The sequence below is a fragment of the Oncorhynchus nerka genome, linkage group LG24 (assembly GCF_034236695.1).
Source record: "Oncorhynchus nerka isolate Pitt River linkage group LG24, Oner_Uvic_2.0, whole genome shotgun sequence".
Taxonomy (NCBI): domain Eukaryota; kingdom Metazoa; phylum Chordata; class Actinopteri; order Salmoniformes; family Salmonidae; genus Oncorhynchus; species Oncorhynchus nerka.
In genome coordinates, this window is record NC_088419.1 from 65,170,043 (window position 1) to 65,186,518 (window position 16,476).

At 41.4% G+C, this 16,476-nt stretch overlaps 1 protein-coding gene across 2 annotated transcripts in view; it reads right to left on the reverse strand.

Moving 5' to 3' along the window:
* The window catches only part of LOC115108433 (tyrosine-protein kinase ABL2-like), a 39,731-nt gene that overhangs the window by 21,268 nt on the left and 1,987 nt on the right, over positions 1–16,476 (reverse strand). The window contains exon 2 of one of the 2 annotated variants that reach the window (XM_029632749.2): positions 9,662–9,736. The exons of the other annotated variant lie outside the window; for it this stretch is intronic. Within the exon in view, the coding sequence (XP_029488609.1) occupies positions 9,662–9,736 (75 nt within the window). The remainder of the gene's footprint in view (positions 1–9,661; positions 9,737–16,476) is intronic. 2 annotated transcript variants of the gene reach the window in all.

Consider the following 16,476-nt stretch of genomic DNA (forward strand, 5'->3'; position numbering starts at 1 on the left):
CAGGTTCAAGCGGTGGGAAGTATTTAATAAGATGAGTCTGAGCTTTCTGGTTTTAGGGGGCTTTCACACCGAATTGGTTTTGAGAGGTTTTTCTGAACTTTGGTGCGTTTACCCACTTAGTTAAGTTAGTTTGGACTGGTGTGAACATTATTCGCACTCAGGAGAGCACTAAACGCACCATGGTTCACCCAGAAAGGGTGGTCTCTGTCAGATTCAATTCGTACCATGGTGCGTTTTGCTGCAGGTGAGAACGCAGTCCGGACCAAACACAGGAAAAGAACCAGCAGCGCAGTATTATTGGTTGTTTGACAGAGAACATTTAATTAAATGCAGTATCAATATGGGTAAATCCATTTGAATTCAATAACTGCATACCCTTTGATTTAAAAGAAAACTTTCCTTAAATGTTTGCCCATGGAAGAAGTGGTCAGAAAGTGACTTTATGGAGCTGAATGCCAAAACATTCAGGAGATAAAAGTGCTCAAAGTTGACCAATTTGGCATACCCCAACATACCATGTCTTAATCACTGGAAAAGATACATGGTGGAGATGGATATCATTTTAAAGCTGACAAAACAGGGTTGTCAAGCTATTCGATAATACACACACACACAATTGAAGTCGGAAGTTTACATACATTAGTTTGGTAAATCCGACCACAAGTCTATTCTCCCGATTCCTGCGTACAAGCAAAAATTAAAGCAGGAAGCACCAGTGACTCGGTCTATAAAAAAAGTGGTCAGATGAAGCAGATGCTAAACTACAGGACTGTTTTGCTATCACAGACTGGAACATGTTCCGGGATTCTTCCGATGGCATTGAGGAGTACACCACACCAGTCACTGGCTTTATCAATAAGTGCATCGAGAACGTCCACCCCACAGTGACTATACGTACATACCCCAACCAGAAGCCACGGATTACAGGGAACATTCGCACTGAGCTAAAGTGTAGAGCTGCCGCTTTCAAGGTGCGGAAATCTAACACAGAAGCTTACAAAAAAATAATGCTATGCCCTGCAACGAACCATCACTAAGGCAAAGCGTCAATACAGGGCTAAGATTTAATTGTACTACACCGGCTCCGACGCTCGTCTTATGTGGCAGGGCTTGCAAACTATTACAGACTAAAGGGAAGCACAGCCGCGAGCTGTCCAGTGACACGAGCCTACCAGACGAGCTAAATCACTTCTATGCTCACTTCGAGGCAAGCAACACTGGGGCATGCATGAGAGCATCAGCTGTTCCGGACGACTGTGTGATCACGCTCTTCGTAGCCGATGTGAGTAAGACCTTTAAACAGGTCAACATACACAAGGCTGCGGGGCCAGACGGATTACCAGGACGTGTGCTCCGGGCATGTGCTGACCAACTGGCAGGTGTCTTCACTTACATTTTCAACATGTCCCTGTCAGTCTGTAATACCAACATGTTTCAAGCAGACCGCCATAGTCCCTGTGCCCAAGAACAAAGGCAAACTGCCTAAATGACTACAGACCCATAGCACTCACTTCCGCAGCCATGAAGTGCCTTGAAAGTTTGGTAATGGCTCACATCAACACCATTATCCCAGAAACCCTAGACCCACTCCAATTTGCATATCGCCCAAACAGATCCACAGATGATGCAATCTTTATTGCACTCCACATTGCCCTATCCCAACTGGACAAAAGGAATATTTATGTGAGAATGCTATTCATTGACTACAGCTCAGCGTTCAACACCATAGTACCCCCAAAGCTAAGCTAAGGATCCTGGGTCTAAACACCTCCCTCTGCAACTGGATCCTGGAGGGTAGGTAGCAACACATCTCACACGCTGATCCTCAACACTGGAGCTCCCCAGGGGTGTGTGCTCAGTCCTCTGTTAACCCACGACTGCATGGCCAGGCACGACTCCAACACCATCATTAAGTTTGTAGACGACACAACAGTGGTAGGCCTGATCACCGACAACCACGAGACAGCCTATAGGGAGGAGGTCAGAGACCTGGCCGGGGGGGCCCAGAATAACAACATATCCCTCAACGTAACCAAGACAAAGGAGATGATTGTGGACTAGAGGAAAAGGAGGACCGAGCACGACCCCATTCTCATCGACGGGGCTGTAGTGGAGCAGGTTGAGAGCTTCAAGTTCCTTGGTGTCCACATCAACAACAAACTAGAATGGTCCAAACATACCAAGACAGTTGTGAAGAGGGCACGACAATGCCTATTCCCCCTAAGGAAACTAAAAAGATTTGGCATGGATCCTGAGATCCTCAAAAGGTTCTACAGCTGCAACATCGTGAGCATCCTGACCGGTTGCATCACTGCCTGGTACAGCAATTGCTCTGCCTCTGACCGAGTAGAAGTCGATGGATTATGATTTTTCAACGCAGATACCGATTATTGGAGGACCAAAAAAGCCAATACCGATTAAGCGGCAGATAAAAAAATGTTTTTTATTTGTAATAATGACAATTACAACAATACTGAATAAACACTTTTATTTTACCTTAATATAATACATCAATAAAATCAATTTAGCCTCAAGTAAATAATGAAACATGTTAAATTTGGTTTAAATAATGCAAAAACAAAGTGTTGGAGAAGAAAGTAAAAGTGCAATATGTGCTATGTAAGAAAGCTAACGTTAACGTTCCTTGCTCAGAACATGAGAACATATGAAAGCTGGTGGTTCCTTTTAACATGAGTCTTCAATATTCCCATGTAAGAAGTTTTAGATTGTAATTATTATAGGAATTATAGGACTATTTCTCTCTATACCATTTGTATTTCATTAACCTTTGACTATTGGATGTTCTTATAGGCACTTTAGTATTGCCAGTGTAACAGTATAGCTTCCGTCCCTCTCCTAGCTCCTCCCTGGGCTCGAACTAGCAACACAACGACAACAGCCACCACATCGAAGCAGCGTTACCCATGCAGAGCAAGGGAAACAACCACCCCAAGGCTCAGAGCGAGTAGCGCGCGCTAACTAGCCAGCCATACTCCACTTTGATGTTTTATTCCTCTATTATGGGGAGTCCCACCACACTCTTTCTGGTATAAATAGCCAGAAAATGGGCTTCTTGTACAATGATCAGAGTCATATTTTACATGAAGTTTTCAGTGTCAGGGAGAAAGTTAATTCATAATAACACATTCAGAAATGTGTTGTTTGGTTGCATTTTCTGTATGACTTATCGGTCTCATCTCGGGAGTTGATAGGCTTGAAGTCATAAACAGCGCAATGCTTGACGCACAACGAAGAGCTACTGGCAAAATGCACGAGAGTGCTGTTTGAATGAATGTTTACGCGCCTGCTTCTGCCTACCACCGCTCAGTCAGATACTTGTATGCTTGTATGCTCAGTCAGATTATATGCAGCGCAGGACACGCTAGATAATATCTAGTAATATCATCAACCATGTGTAGTTAACTAGTGATTATGATGTATTGTTTTTTATAAGATTAGTTTAATGCTAGCTAGCAACTTACCTTGGCTTACTGCATTTGCGTAACAGGCAGTCTCCTTGTGGAGTGCAACGAGAGAGAGACAGGTCGTTATTGCGTTGGACTAGTTAACTGTAAGGTTGCAAGATTGGTTCCCCCGAGCTGACAAGGTGAAAATCTGTCATTCTGCCCCTGAACGAGGCAGTTAACCCACTGTTTCTAGGCCGTCATTGAAAATAAGAATGCGTTCTTAACTAGTTAAATAAAGATTAAATAAAGTTGTAAAAAATAAATAATAATAATAATAATAAATAAATAAAAATCGGCGCCCAAAAATACTTTCCCTTGGTATGAAAACTTGAAATCGGCCCTAATTAAATCGGCCATTCCGATTAAATCGGTCAACCTCTACTACAGAGGGTAGTGCGAACGGCCCAGTACATCACTGGGGCTAAGCTGCCTGCCATCCAGGACCTTGACACCAGGCGGTGTCAGAGGAAGGCCCTAAAAACTGTCAAAGACCACAGCCACCCCAGTCATAGACTGTTCTCTCTACTACCGCATGGCAAGCGGTACCGGAGTGCCAAGTCTAGGACAAAAAGGTGTCTCAACAGTTTTTACCCCCAAGCCATTAGACTCCTGAACAGGTAATCAAATGGCTACCCGGACTATTGTCATTGTGTACACCCCCCCTATTTTTGCGCTGCTGCTACTCTCTGTTTATCATTCCTTCATAGTCACTTTAACTATACATTCATGTACATACTACCTCAATTGTGCCCGACCAACCAGTGCTCACGCACATTGGCTAACCGGGCTATCTGGATTGAGTCCCACCACCCACCACCAACCCCTATTTTACGCTACTGCTACTCTCTGTTCATCATATATGCATAGTCACTTTAACCATATCTACATGTACATACTACCTCAATCAGCCTGACTAACCGGTGTCTGTATGTAGCCTCGCTACTTTTATACCCTCGCTACTGTATATAGCCTGTCTTTTTACTGTTGTTTTATTTCTTTCCTTACCTATTGTTCACCTAACACCTTTTTTGCACTGTTGGTTAGAGCCTGTAAGTAAGCATTTCACTGTAACGTCTACTACACCTGTTGTATTCGTCACACTTGACAAATAAACTTTGATTTGATTCATTAAAACTCGTTTTTCAACCACTCCACAAATTTCTTGTTAACAAACTATAGTTTTGGCAAGTCGGTTAAGACATCTACGTTGTGCATGACACAAGTAATTTTTACAACAATTGTTACCAGACAGATGATTTCACTTATTATTCACTGTATCACAATTCCCGTGGTTTACATACACTAAGTTTACTGTGACTTTAAGCAGCTTGGAAAATTACAGAAAATTATGTCATGGCTTTAGAAGCTCCTGGTAGGCTAATTGACATCATTTGAGTCAATTGGAGGTATACCTGTGGATGGATTTCAAGGCCTACCTTCAAACTCAGTGCCTCTTTGCTTGACATCATGGGAAAATCAAAAGAAAACGGCCAATACCTCAGAAAGAAAATTGTAGAACTCCACAAGTCTGGTTCATCCTTGGGACCAATTTCCAAATTCCTGAAAGTACCACGTTCATCTGTACAAACAATAGTACGCAAGTATAAACACCATGGGAACACGCAGCCGTCATACCGAGATGCATTCTGTCTCATAGAGATGAACGTACTTTGGTGCGAAAAGTACAAATCAATCCCTGAACAATAGCAAAGGACCTTGTGAAGATGCTGGAGGAAACAGGTACAAAAGTATCTATATCCACAGTAAAATTAGTCCTATATTGACATAACCTGAAAGGCCGCTCAGCAAGGAAGAAGCCACTGCTCCAAAACCTCCATAAAAAAAAGCCAGACGACAGTTTGCAAATGCAGATGGGGATAAAGATCGCACTTTTTGGAGAAATGTCCTCTGGACTGATGAAACAAAGACAAAATTGTTTGGCCTTAATGACCATCGTTATAGATGGCTTCATGAGGGAGGAAAATTATGTGGATATATTGAAGCAACATCTCAAGAAATCAGTCAGGAAGTTAAAGCTTGGATGCAAATGGGTCTTCTGGGACAATGACCTCAAGCAAACTTCCAAAGTTGTGGCAAAATGGCTTAAGGACAACAAAGTCAAGGTATTGGAGGGGCCATCACAAAGCCCTGACCTAAATCCTATAGAAAATTTGTGGGCATAACTGAAAAAGCATGTGTGAGCAAGGAGGCCTACAAACCTGACTCAGTTACACCAGCTCTGTCAGGAGGAATGGGCCAAAATTCACCCAACTTATTGTGGGAAGCTTGTGGAAGGCTACCTGAAACATTTGACCCAAGTTCAACAATTTAAAGGCAATGCTACCAAATTCCAATTGAGTGTACAGTGGGGCAAAAAATAATTTAGTCAGCCACCAATTGTGCAAGTTCTCCCACTTAAAAAGATGAGAGGCCTGTCATTTTCATCATAGGTACACTTCAACTATGACAGACAAAATGAGGGGGAAAAAAATCCAGAAAATCACATTGTAGGATTTTTAATGAATGTATTTGCAAATTATGGTGGAAAATAAGTATTTTCTCGCTTTGTTTACTATAGTGCTATGCTCAGATAATAGCATAGTTTGCTTTCGCCGAAAAGCCTTTTTGAAATCTGACATGTTGGCTGGATTCAGAACACGTGTAGCTTTAATTTGGTATCTTACATGTGTAATTTCATTAAAGTTTGATTTTTATAGTAATTTATTTGAATTTGGCGCTGTGCATTTTCTCTGGCTTTTGGCCAAAGATATCCCAGAGAGGTTAATGACCGTTCCACAGGTTCCACAGGTTCATTAATTGTTTATAGTTCATTGAACAAACATCGCAAACAGTGTTTAAACCCTTAAAGAAGATCTGTGAAGTTATATTTGGATTTTTACAAATTACCTTCAAATGGCTTTATTGAAGAGCTCAGTGACTTTCAACGTGGCACCGTTATAGGATGCCACCTTTCCAACAAGTCAGTTCGTCAAATTTCTGCCCTGTGCTGTTATTGTGAAGTGGTAGGCCACACAAGCTCACAGAACGGGACCGCCTAGTGCTGAAGCTTGTAAAAGTCGTCTATCCTTGGTTGCAACACTCACTACTGAGTTCCAAACTGCCGCTGGAAGCAACGTCAGCACAATAACTGTTCGTCGGGAGCTTCATAAAATGGGTTTCCCTGGCCGAACAGCCACACACAAGTCTAAGATCACCATGCGCAATGCCAAGCATCGGCTGGAGTAGTGTAAAGATCGCCGCCATTGGACTCTGGAGCAGTGGAAACGCATTCTCTGGAGTGATTAATCACGCTTCTCCACCTGGCAGTTCGAGAGATGAATCTGGGTTTGGCGGCTGCCAGGAGAATGCTACTTGCCCCAATGCATAGTGCCAACAGTAAAGTTTGGTGGAGGAGGAAAAAATTATGGTCTGGGGTTGTTGTTCATGGTTTGGGCTAGGCCACTTCGTTACAGTGAAGGGAAATCTTAACACTACAGCATACATTGACATTCTAGACTATTCCGTGGTTCCAACTTTTTGGCAACTGTTTAGGGAAGGCCCTTTCCCGTTTCAGCGTGACAACGCCCCCGCAAAGCGAGGTCCATACAGAAATGGTTTGTCGAGATCGGTGTGGACGAACTTGACTGGCTTGCACAGAGCCCTGACCTCAACCCCATCTAACACCCTTAAGATGAATTGGCACGCCGACTGCGAGCCAGGCCTAATCGCTCAACATCAGTGCCCGACCTCACCAATGCTAGCGGCTGAATGGAAGCAGGTACCCGCAGCAATGTTCCAACATCTAGTGGAAAGCCTTCCCAGAAGAGTAGTGGCTGTTATAGAAACAAAAAGGCGGGACCAACTCCATATGAATGCCCATGATTTTGGAAAGAGATGTTCGACAAGCACGTGGTCCACATACACATGACCAAAAGTATCTTAAAAAAATAGTCTATAAAAATGACGACACAACCTTAACATCAATTATAAAAAGATGTGTAAACTCTGATTTGTTTTACATTGTTGTAGCAGAGCATTGGTTGAGACACATGCTCTTGAATACAGAGTGGGCTTAATTTCAATCATAGGTCCATTCTATGAATTCTATTTCTATTACTTCAGACCAGAGTAACTTAGCTGGTACGCCATGAAAATGTACATTGAAAGTACATTTTAAATTCTATACTGAACAAAATTATAAAAACGCAACATGTAGTGTTGGTTCTGTTTCATGAGCTGAAATAAAAGATGACTGAATTTTTCCATATGCACAAAAAGAGTCTAAAATTGTGCGCAAAAATTTGCTTACATCCCTGTTAGTGAATATTCCTCCTTCACCAAGATAATCCATCCACCTGCCAGGTGTGGTATATCAAGAAGCTGATTAAACAGCATGATCATTACACAGGTGCACCTTGTGCTGGGGACAATAAAAGGCCACTCGAAAATATGCAGTTGTGCCACACAACACCACATGTCTCAAGTTGAGGGAGCATGCAATTGGCATGCTGATTACAGGAATGTCCACTAGAGCGGTTGCCAGAAAATGCCATAAACGTCATTTCAGAGAATTAGGCACTATGTTCAACTGGCCTCACAATGGCAAACGATGTGTAAACATGCCAGCGCAATACCTCCACATCCAGCTTCTTCACCTGTGGGATTGTCTGAGACCAGCCACCCAGACAGCTGATGAAACTGAGGAGTATTTATGTCTGTAATAAAAACCTTTTCTGGGGAAAGACGCATTCGGATTGGCTGGGCCTGGCTCCCCTGCCAGTCATGTGAAATCCGTAGATTTGGGCCTAATGAATTGATATCAATTGACTGATTTCCTTATAGGAACTATAACTCAGTAAAAATTGCTGAAATAGTTCCATGTTGCATTTATATTTTTGTTCATTATAATTAGTACCATAAAGATGGACGCCGGTCCACCCACCATCGAATATCAACTTAATGGTCATGTCTATTCTATTATTATACCTTTATTTCAAGGAACACAGACTGAGATCAAGGTCTCTTTTACAGCTGGGCCCTGCATATACATGTTTACACAGAGTTTAGGTACAATGATTAAGAAACTACACTACAAGACAAACAAAACGATCACAGATAACACAAAAGAATAAAGCAACAGATTACATTTACACACAGGATATTCCCCTAACAGCACAAGAACTTGCATTACCCGAAACAGTTACAAGCAATACAAATATTTATATGATTTCAATAAGTTTCCTTTTGAGGGTTGATGGTTATTTCAGAACAGGTATTCCCATTCAACTCAACATTCTCTGATTTGTGGACATCTTTTTGTGGTACCATTTGAAAGTTGAAATTTCAACTTTAGTACATTTATCAGCCAAAACATGACACCCACCCTGTATTCAAGAGCATGTTGTTTCTCAACCGATGGCGGGCGCAACACAAAAACCCCAGGATGTAAAGAAATGTCTAAGCAACAACATATGCAAATATGAAAAACATGAGGTTCATGTGTTTTTAGAGAATTGACATAAGGTTCAAATATTCTAATTGTTATAAACATTATAAAATAGTTTGACACCCTTGTTCGTAAGCTTTTAAATTATATCAAATCTCAACCATTCATATTTTCCAGTAATGAAGATGTTTCATGGTATGGTGGGGTACGCAAAATAGGTCAACTTTCTCTCTTAGATGTCTTGGCATTCAGGTCCAAAGAGTAACTTTCTGTTCACTTCAACAATGGGCAAATATTTATGGAAGGTTTTGTTCAAATCAAAAGGGGTGCTGTCAAAAAGTGATTGAATTCATATGGATTTAACCGTATAGCAGCGCATTTATGAGAGCATCCGATGCAGACTAGGGGTACGGGGGCTATAGGCCACTGAATATTGGCTATTCACTTCACAGTTAGAGCGGCTATTGCACGGTTTCCTCCCACGTTGTTGAAAAAGAAATATGACGATTGGGACACACAAGTAGCGTTTCATGATAATGGTAGATGATTTAGCATGAGCATTTTTGTCCAATAAACAAATTACTTGTATGGACAACTGGTTTTGTTGAGGAGTTTTAGTTCGTTTGACATTTGGCAATGTGAAACCAACTGGACCACTGTGTGGAGAGACACGAGTGCCTTCTGTGTGGTGTAGAGACATAAGCCTAGAGATGATTACATCAGTTACGAAGCAAAATGGTATACATACGTTGCATCACAGTCCAGCCAAGGTGAGATGATAGGATCAGCCTGACAGGATCAAGTGGGACTCGGAGCAAAAGTCCTAAGGCAGAAAATATAACATCTCATTTCAATTGACCCCATGATATTATGGAAATTGTAAGGCAGTATACAGCAGCAGCTGGCCTTTCATTAGCCATTTGTTACATTTTTCCATAGTTCGGCTACGCTAGATTTAAAAAAACATGTATACACACACTACCATTCAAATGTTTGGGGTCACTTAGAAAAGGTACTTATTTTTTAAAGAAAAGCTTTTTTTTATCCATTAAAATAACATCAAATTGATCAAAAATACAGTGTAGACATTGTCAATGTCGTAAATGACTATTGTAGCTGGAAATGGCTGATTTTTTATGGAATATCTACATAGGCCCATTATTAGCAACCGTCACTCCTGTGTTCCAATGGCACGTTGTGTTAGCTAATCCAAGTTTATTATTTTTAAAGACTAATTGAGCATTAGAAAAACCTTTTGCAATTATGTTAGCACAGCTGTAAACTGTTCAGCTGATTAAAGTAGCAATAAAACTGGACTTCTTTAGACTAGTTGAGTATGTGGCGCATCAGCATTTGTGGTTTCGATTACAGGCTCAAAATGGCCAGAAACAAAGAACTTTCTTCTGAAACTCGTCAGTCTATTCTTGTTCTGAGAAATGAAGGCAATTCCATGTGTGAAATTGCTATGAAATGGAAGATCTCGTACAACGCCTTGTACTACTCCCTTCACAGAACAGCTCAAACTGGCCCTAACCAGAATAGAAAGAGGAGTGAGAGGCCCCGGTGCACAACTGAGCAAGAGGACAAGTACATTTGAGTGTCTAGTTTGAGAAACAGACGCCTCACAAGTCCTCAACTGGCAGCCTCATTAAATAGCACCCGCAAAACAACAGTCTCAACGTCAACAGTGAAGAGGCGACTCCAGGATGCTGGCCTTTTAGGCAGAGTAGCAAGGAAAAAGCCATATCTCAGACTGGCCAATAAAAAGAAAAGATTAAGTTGAGCAGAACACAGACACTGGACAGAGGAACTCTGCCTAGAAGACCAGGTTGCCATATCGAATCCCCGAGCTGACAAAGGAAAAATCTGTTGTTCTGCCCCTGAACAAGGCAGTTAACCCACTGTTCTTAGGCAGTCATTGTAAATAAGAATTTGTTCTTAACTGACTTGCCTAGTTAAATAAAGGTAAAATAAAATAAAAACTTGTCCTCCTGCTCAGTTGTGCACCGGTGCCTCCTACTCTTTCTATTCTGATTAGAGCCCGTTTGCACTGTTCTGTGAAGGGAGGAGTACAAAGCGTTGTACGAGATCTTCAGTTTCTTGGCAATTTCAGAAGTTTCAGAAGAAAGTTATTTGTTTCTGGCCATTTGAGCCTGTAATTGAACCCACAAATTCTGATGCTTCAGATACTCAACTAGTCTAAAGAAGGACAGTTTTATTGCTTTTTTTAATCAGAACAACAGTTTACAGCTGTGCTAACATAATTGCAAAAGGGTTTTCTAATGATCAGTCAAGTCTTTGAAAATGAGAAACTTGGATTAGCTAACAACGTACCATTGGAACACAGGAGTGATGGTTGCTGATAATGGGCCTCTGCACGCTTATGTACAGTGCCCTGCGAAAGTATTCGCCCCCCTTGAACTTTGCGACCTTTTGCCACATTTCAGGCTTCAAACAAAGATATAAAACTGTATTTTTTTGTGAAGAATCAACAACAAGTGGGACACAATCATGAAGTGGAACGACATTTATTGGATATTTCAAACTTTTTTAACAAATCAAAAACTGAAAAATTGGGCGTGCAAAATGATTCAGCCCCCTTAAGTTAATACTTTGTAGCGCCACCTTTTGCTGCGATTACAGCTGTAAGTCGCTTGGGATATGTCTCTATCAGTTTTGCACATCGAGAGACTGAAATTTTTTCCCATTCCTCCTTGCAAAACAGCTCGAGCTCAGTGAGGTTGGATGGAGAGCATTTGTGAACAGCAGTTTTCAGTTCTTTCCACAGATTCTCGATTGGATTCAGGTCTGGACTTTGACTTGGCCATTCTAACACCTGGATATGTTTATTTTTGAACCATTCCAATGTAGATTTTGCTTTATGTTTTGGATCATTGTCTTGTTGGAAGACAAATCTCCGTCCCAGTCTCAGGTCTTTTGCAGACTCCATCAGGTTCTTCCAGAATGGTCCTGTATTTGGCTCCATCCATCTTCCCATCAATTTTAACCATCTTCCCTGTCCCTGCTGAAGAAAAGCAGGCCCAAACCATGATGCTGCCACCACCATGTTTGACAGTGGGGATGGTGTCTTCAGGGTGATGAGCTGTGTTGCTTTTACGCCAAACATAACTTTTTGCATTGTTGACAAAAAGTTCAATTTTGGTTTCATCTGACCAGAGCACCTTCTTCCACATGTTTGGTGTGTCTCCCAGGTGGCTTGTGGCAAACTTTAAACAACACTTTTTATGGATAGCTTTAAGAAATGGCTTTCTTCTTGCCACTCTTCCATAAAGGCCAGATTTGTGCAATATACGACTGATTGTTGTCCTATGGACAGAGTCTCCCACCTCAGCTGTAGATCTCTGCAGTTCATCCAGAGTGATCATGGGCCTCTTGGCTGCATCTCTGATCAGTCTTCTCCTTGTATGAGCTGAAAGTTTAGAGGGACGGCTAGGTCTTGGTAGATTTGCAGTGGTCTGATACTCCTTCCATTTAAATATTATCGCTTGCACAGTGCTCCTTGGGATGTTTAAAGCTTGGGAAATCTTTTTGTATCCAAATCCGGCTTTAAACTTCTTCACAACAGTATCTCGGACCTGCCTGGTGTGTTCCTTGTTCTTCATGATGCTCTCTGCGCTTTTAACGGACCTCTGAGACTATCACAGTGCAGGTGCATTTATACGGAGACTTGATTACACACAGGTGGATTGTATTTATCATCATTAGTCATTTAGGTCAACATTGGATCATTCAGAGATCCTCACTGAACTTCTGGAGAGAGTTTGCTGCACTGAAAGTAAAGGGGCTGAATAATTTTGCACGCCCAATTTTTCAGTTTTTGATTTGTTAAAAAAGTTTGAAATATCCAATAAATGTCGTTCCACTTCATGATTGTGTCCCACTTGTTGTTGATTCTTCACAAAAAAATACAGTTTTATATCTTTATGTTTGAAGCCTGAAATGTGGCAAAAGGTCGCAAAGTTCAAGGGGGCCGAATACTTTCGCAAGGCAATGTAGATATTCCATAAAAATACAAATCTGCCATTTCCAGCTACAATAGTAATTTACAACATTAACAATGTCTACACGGTATTTCTGATCAATTTGCTGTTATTTTAAATTTACCATTTTTTGCTTTTCTTTCAAAAACAAGGATATTTCTAAGTGACCCCAAACTTTTGAACGGCAGTGTATATGTTTTATTGTCACACACTGGATAGGTGCAGTGAAATGTGTTGTTTTACAGGGTCAGCCATAGTAGTACAGCGTCCCTGGACTCAAAATAGGGTTAAATGCCTTGCTCAAGGGCACAGATTTGTTTTCTCTTTTTTTACCTTGTCGACACGGGTATTCGAACTGCTGAAATTACTATGAACATTCAGGCCTGGCTGAAGAGGATTACACCGACTTCAGTGGGTCTATTCATGTTCCTGTGATAATACACTGAGCTTGATGAGATTACTTTCCCATTGCTTCCATATGGAGGGCTTGGCCACCCAAATAGCCCTGCACAAGGCACCGTATCAAAGGCTTCCGATAGCACCCAGGTTAGCCACTCGCTTCATTCTCTTTGAAATGGGGCAAATTATCCCAGTCTATTGAAAGAGAAATTGGCCCTCTCTGTGGCTGAGCTTCTTGGCCTCACCCCCACTGCTCAACACAAGAGAGCAGCACCACATTAAAGGCCAGATTAAGGCCGACTCTGGTGTGTGATTAAACAGGAGAGGAAGAAGAGGGAGGACGGAGAGGATTATCCCGGGTATAAGCAGTGCTCAATTTCAACTCCACTAAGATGACACAGAGAGGCAGATGAGAAGACAGGGAATGAAGATGAAGGATTTGAGCTGAGCTTTGGGCACAGAGAGAACCAAGTAGTCTGGGATGAGAGTGATAGTGGATAGAGACTCAGTCCCGCTGAGGGAATAGGGTCCAAGCCAGGAGCTTGGATCTCTGGATATACACTGATAGAGCAGTCAGACACAACCCAGGCCAAGTGCTGGCACCCAGTCAACACTGAACTGGTTTTGCGTTTCAAATCAGGCATCTTCACTAAGCAGCCCAATAGACCAGTCTCCCACTTGGAAAACCAACAGCAGCATGACATACTGTATCGGGACCTATATGATTTAGGTCAGCAATTCTCAACTGGTGAGTCAAGACCCAAATTTGGTTCACGGTCATTTAAGTGGGTCCTGGATGTCAGTTTATTTTTTTTATTTAAAAAAAAATGTTTTTGCTTCGATACAAACGTATACATACACACACACACATACATACACTCCAGTCTGAACATAAGACTTACATTTGTTAATAATTTAATATCTGAAAAAAAATGTCTTCAATCACAGTATTTTCATTATAGAGCAGTGCTATTTTGGTTGATTTTATGTCCAAAGTTAGTGAATTTATTAACATTCTTCATCAAGAATATGGGCACCATTGTATTATTGTCAATGAAAGAGGTGGGAATGTTGTTAACTTGTTATAACTGATACATTTACTATCAATATAGCATTAAAAATAGCTTGCAGATTGTAATTTGGTGATTCTTTTTCCACAATGTGAATATTGCCTCGCGACCGAGAACCTGGTTCGATTTTGTTCCCAAGCAAAACCAGTTGAAAACCACTGATCTTGGTTTTACAAGATCGACAGTAAACAACTTGACCTTATGTAGGGTAAACAAAGTCCTAATATGATATATATGTGGGAGTATGTAAGCTCAGGTGGGACAGTTATCATTTGCACCAGCAGCAACATCGACTCCGACCATTTCCGTTGGTTATTTTAATGAGAGTAGAATGAGTTCCACTGGGAAGGGGAAAATGAGCCAGGATTAAGTGCTGTCTTTAGTCTCCAGCCTCATGCTTTCACCAGTGAGGAGCAAGAGGAAGAATTAATAATTAATGAAGCAATAGTACAGAGTGTACTATATTACCAGAACATAGTCCGCCACAATAATCAATGCACTTCATGGCATGCATAAGCATAGTACATACCCTGGTAAACATGCAAATAAACACAACTACCCAGCATTTATAGGGCTGAAAATTACGAGACGGAGCTCCTTCTAGTGGCTGAACGATGCAACTTGGGGTGACCTGCTGGGTGGGGGAGAGGATCCAGTCACCCAGATAAGCCACCAAAGGACATGATTACTTCAACACATCAAGTTTACATGTTAAAATCTTACAGTTGCTTCAAAGTCAATTGGCAGTACTGTGAGGCTTATTTTGGTTGTAGGGGCCTTTGCACATATAGAAAAGAGGATTTGTCTAATCCAATTTCATTCCTAATGCAAATCAGTTTATGTATCAGGGATAATGGGCAGATCACCCATCCACTGTCCTGCCTACCCTGGAATTCATTCCATTTTAGGCAGAGGGAGAACATGTAGAGCAGAGATGTTAAATACAAGTGGCCCATTTCCTAATCAAGTATATGAAACCTGCTCTTGACCGCTCAACCTGCTGAATTGCTTATGGGCTTGATAGCCAAATCAGCACCTGTGTGAATTCTGCAAACAAGAGAGAGCCCAAGGCAGAGCAAAATGAAAGACCATAGTTCCACACAAGCCATTAAACGATTGAAGAATTCTAAGTTCACTTGATCGGAAGAGCATTACACTGGATGAGCACTCTAAACTCATGATGTGGTTTAGGGGGAATGTGAACCTTCTTTCACTGAGGCTACATATTACATATCAAAGATACCGTTCCCTTCGGCTTTAAAATGCCACTGAGTAACGTAGGGTTTAGTTTTCATAACGCTGCAAAGAAACGTATTCTAAGATCCGGAGACAATGAATAAATAAAGAAATACCAAAATGGCATCGTGACCCAACAGGGATGTGCCGAGTCACCTAGGGGGACAGTGACATGCAGATGCCATTGATTTTGAAAACTTGTCTGTCCCCACCGTGAATCCCTTCAGGAAAAAAGACACGTACACAAGCATAACCCATACAAACATGGACACCAGTACACACACCTCCAAAAGGTCACAGACTGAGACATACATCTAAAATAGCCACAGTATCAAAACATGATTACGAAGTCATTGCATTTTCATTTGGTAAAAACTGCACTGTACACCTAAGCCTTTCACCATTGACAAACCACACAAAATATAAACTATTCAACAGTGGCAATCACAAATGGCAAAATGGAGGAAGGATCTCAAATCATCTTGCTCAGCAAAGAAAGGAGGAAATGTGCTTTGTTGCAAAATAACTTTGTTAAAGCAGCCTTGGTGTGTGGTCACATAACTCAGCCAGATGTGCAGAGCTCAAATTCTATGAACAGACAAAACCATGTTCGACGTTGACACACTGCTAATTTACTCACATGGTCCAATGACTTCACAACACATTAATATTACCGAACAGTGGCACTGCCAGGTAATAACTGCATCATATAGCCTAGACTTACATTATAATTGATTCTGCTAGGTCAAGGAGAGAGTTGCACAAACAAATGCTTTCATACTTCAAAATATAATGGAAGGTTTACAAGGTTAACAGCCTTCCAACAACTTGGCTGTGCATCCAGCTTAAAAAGGACA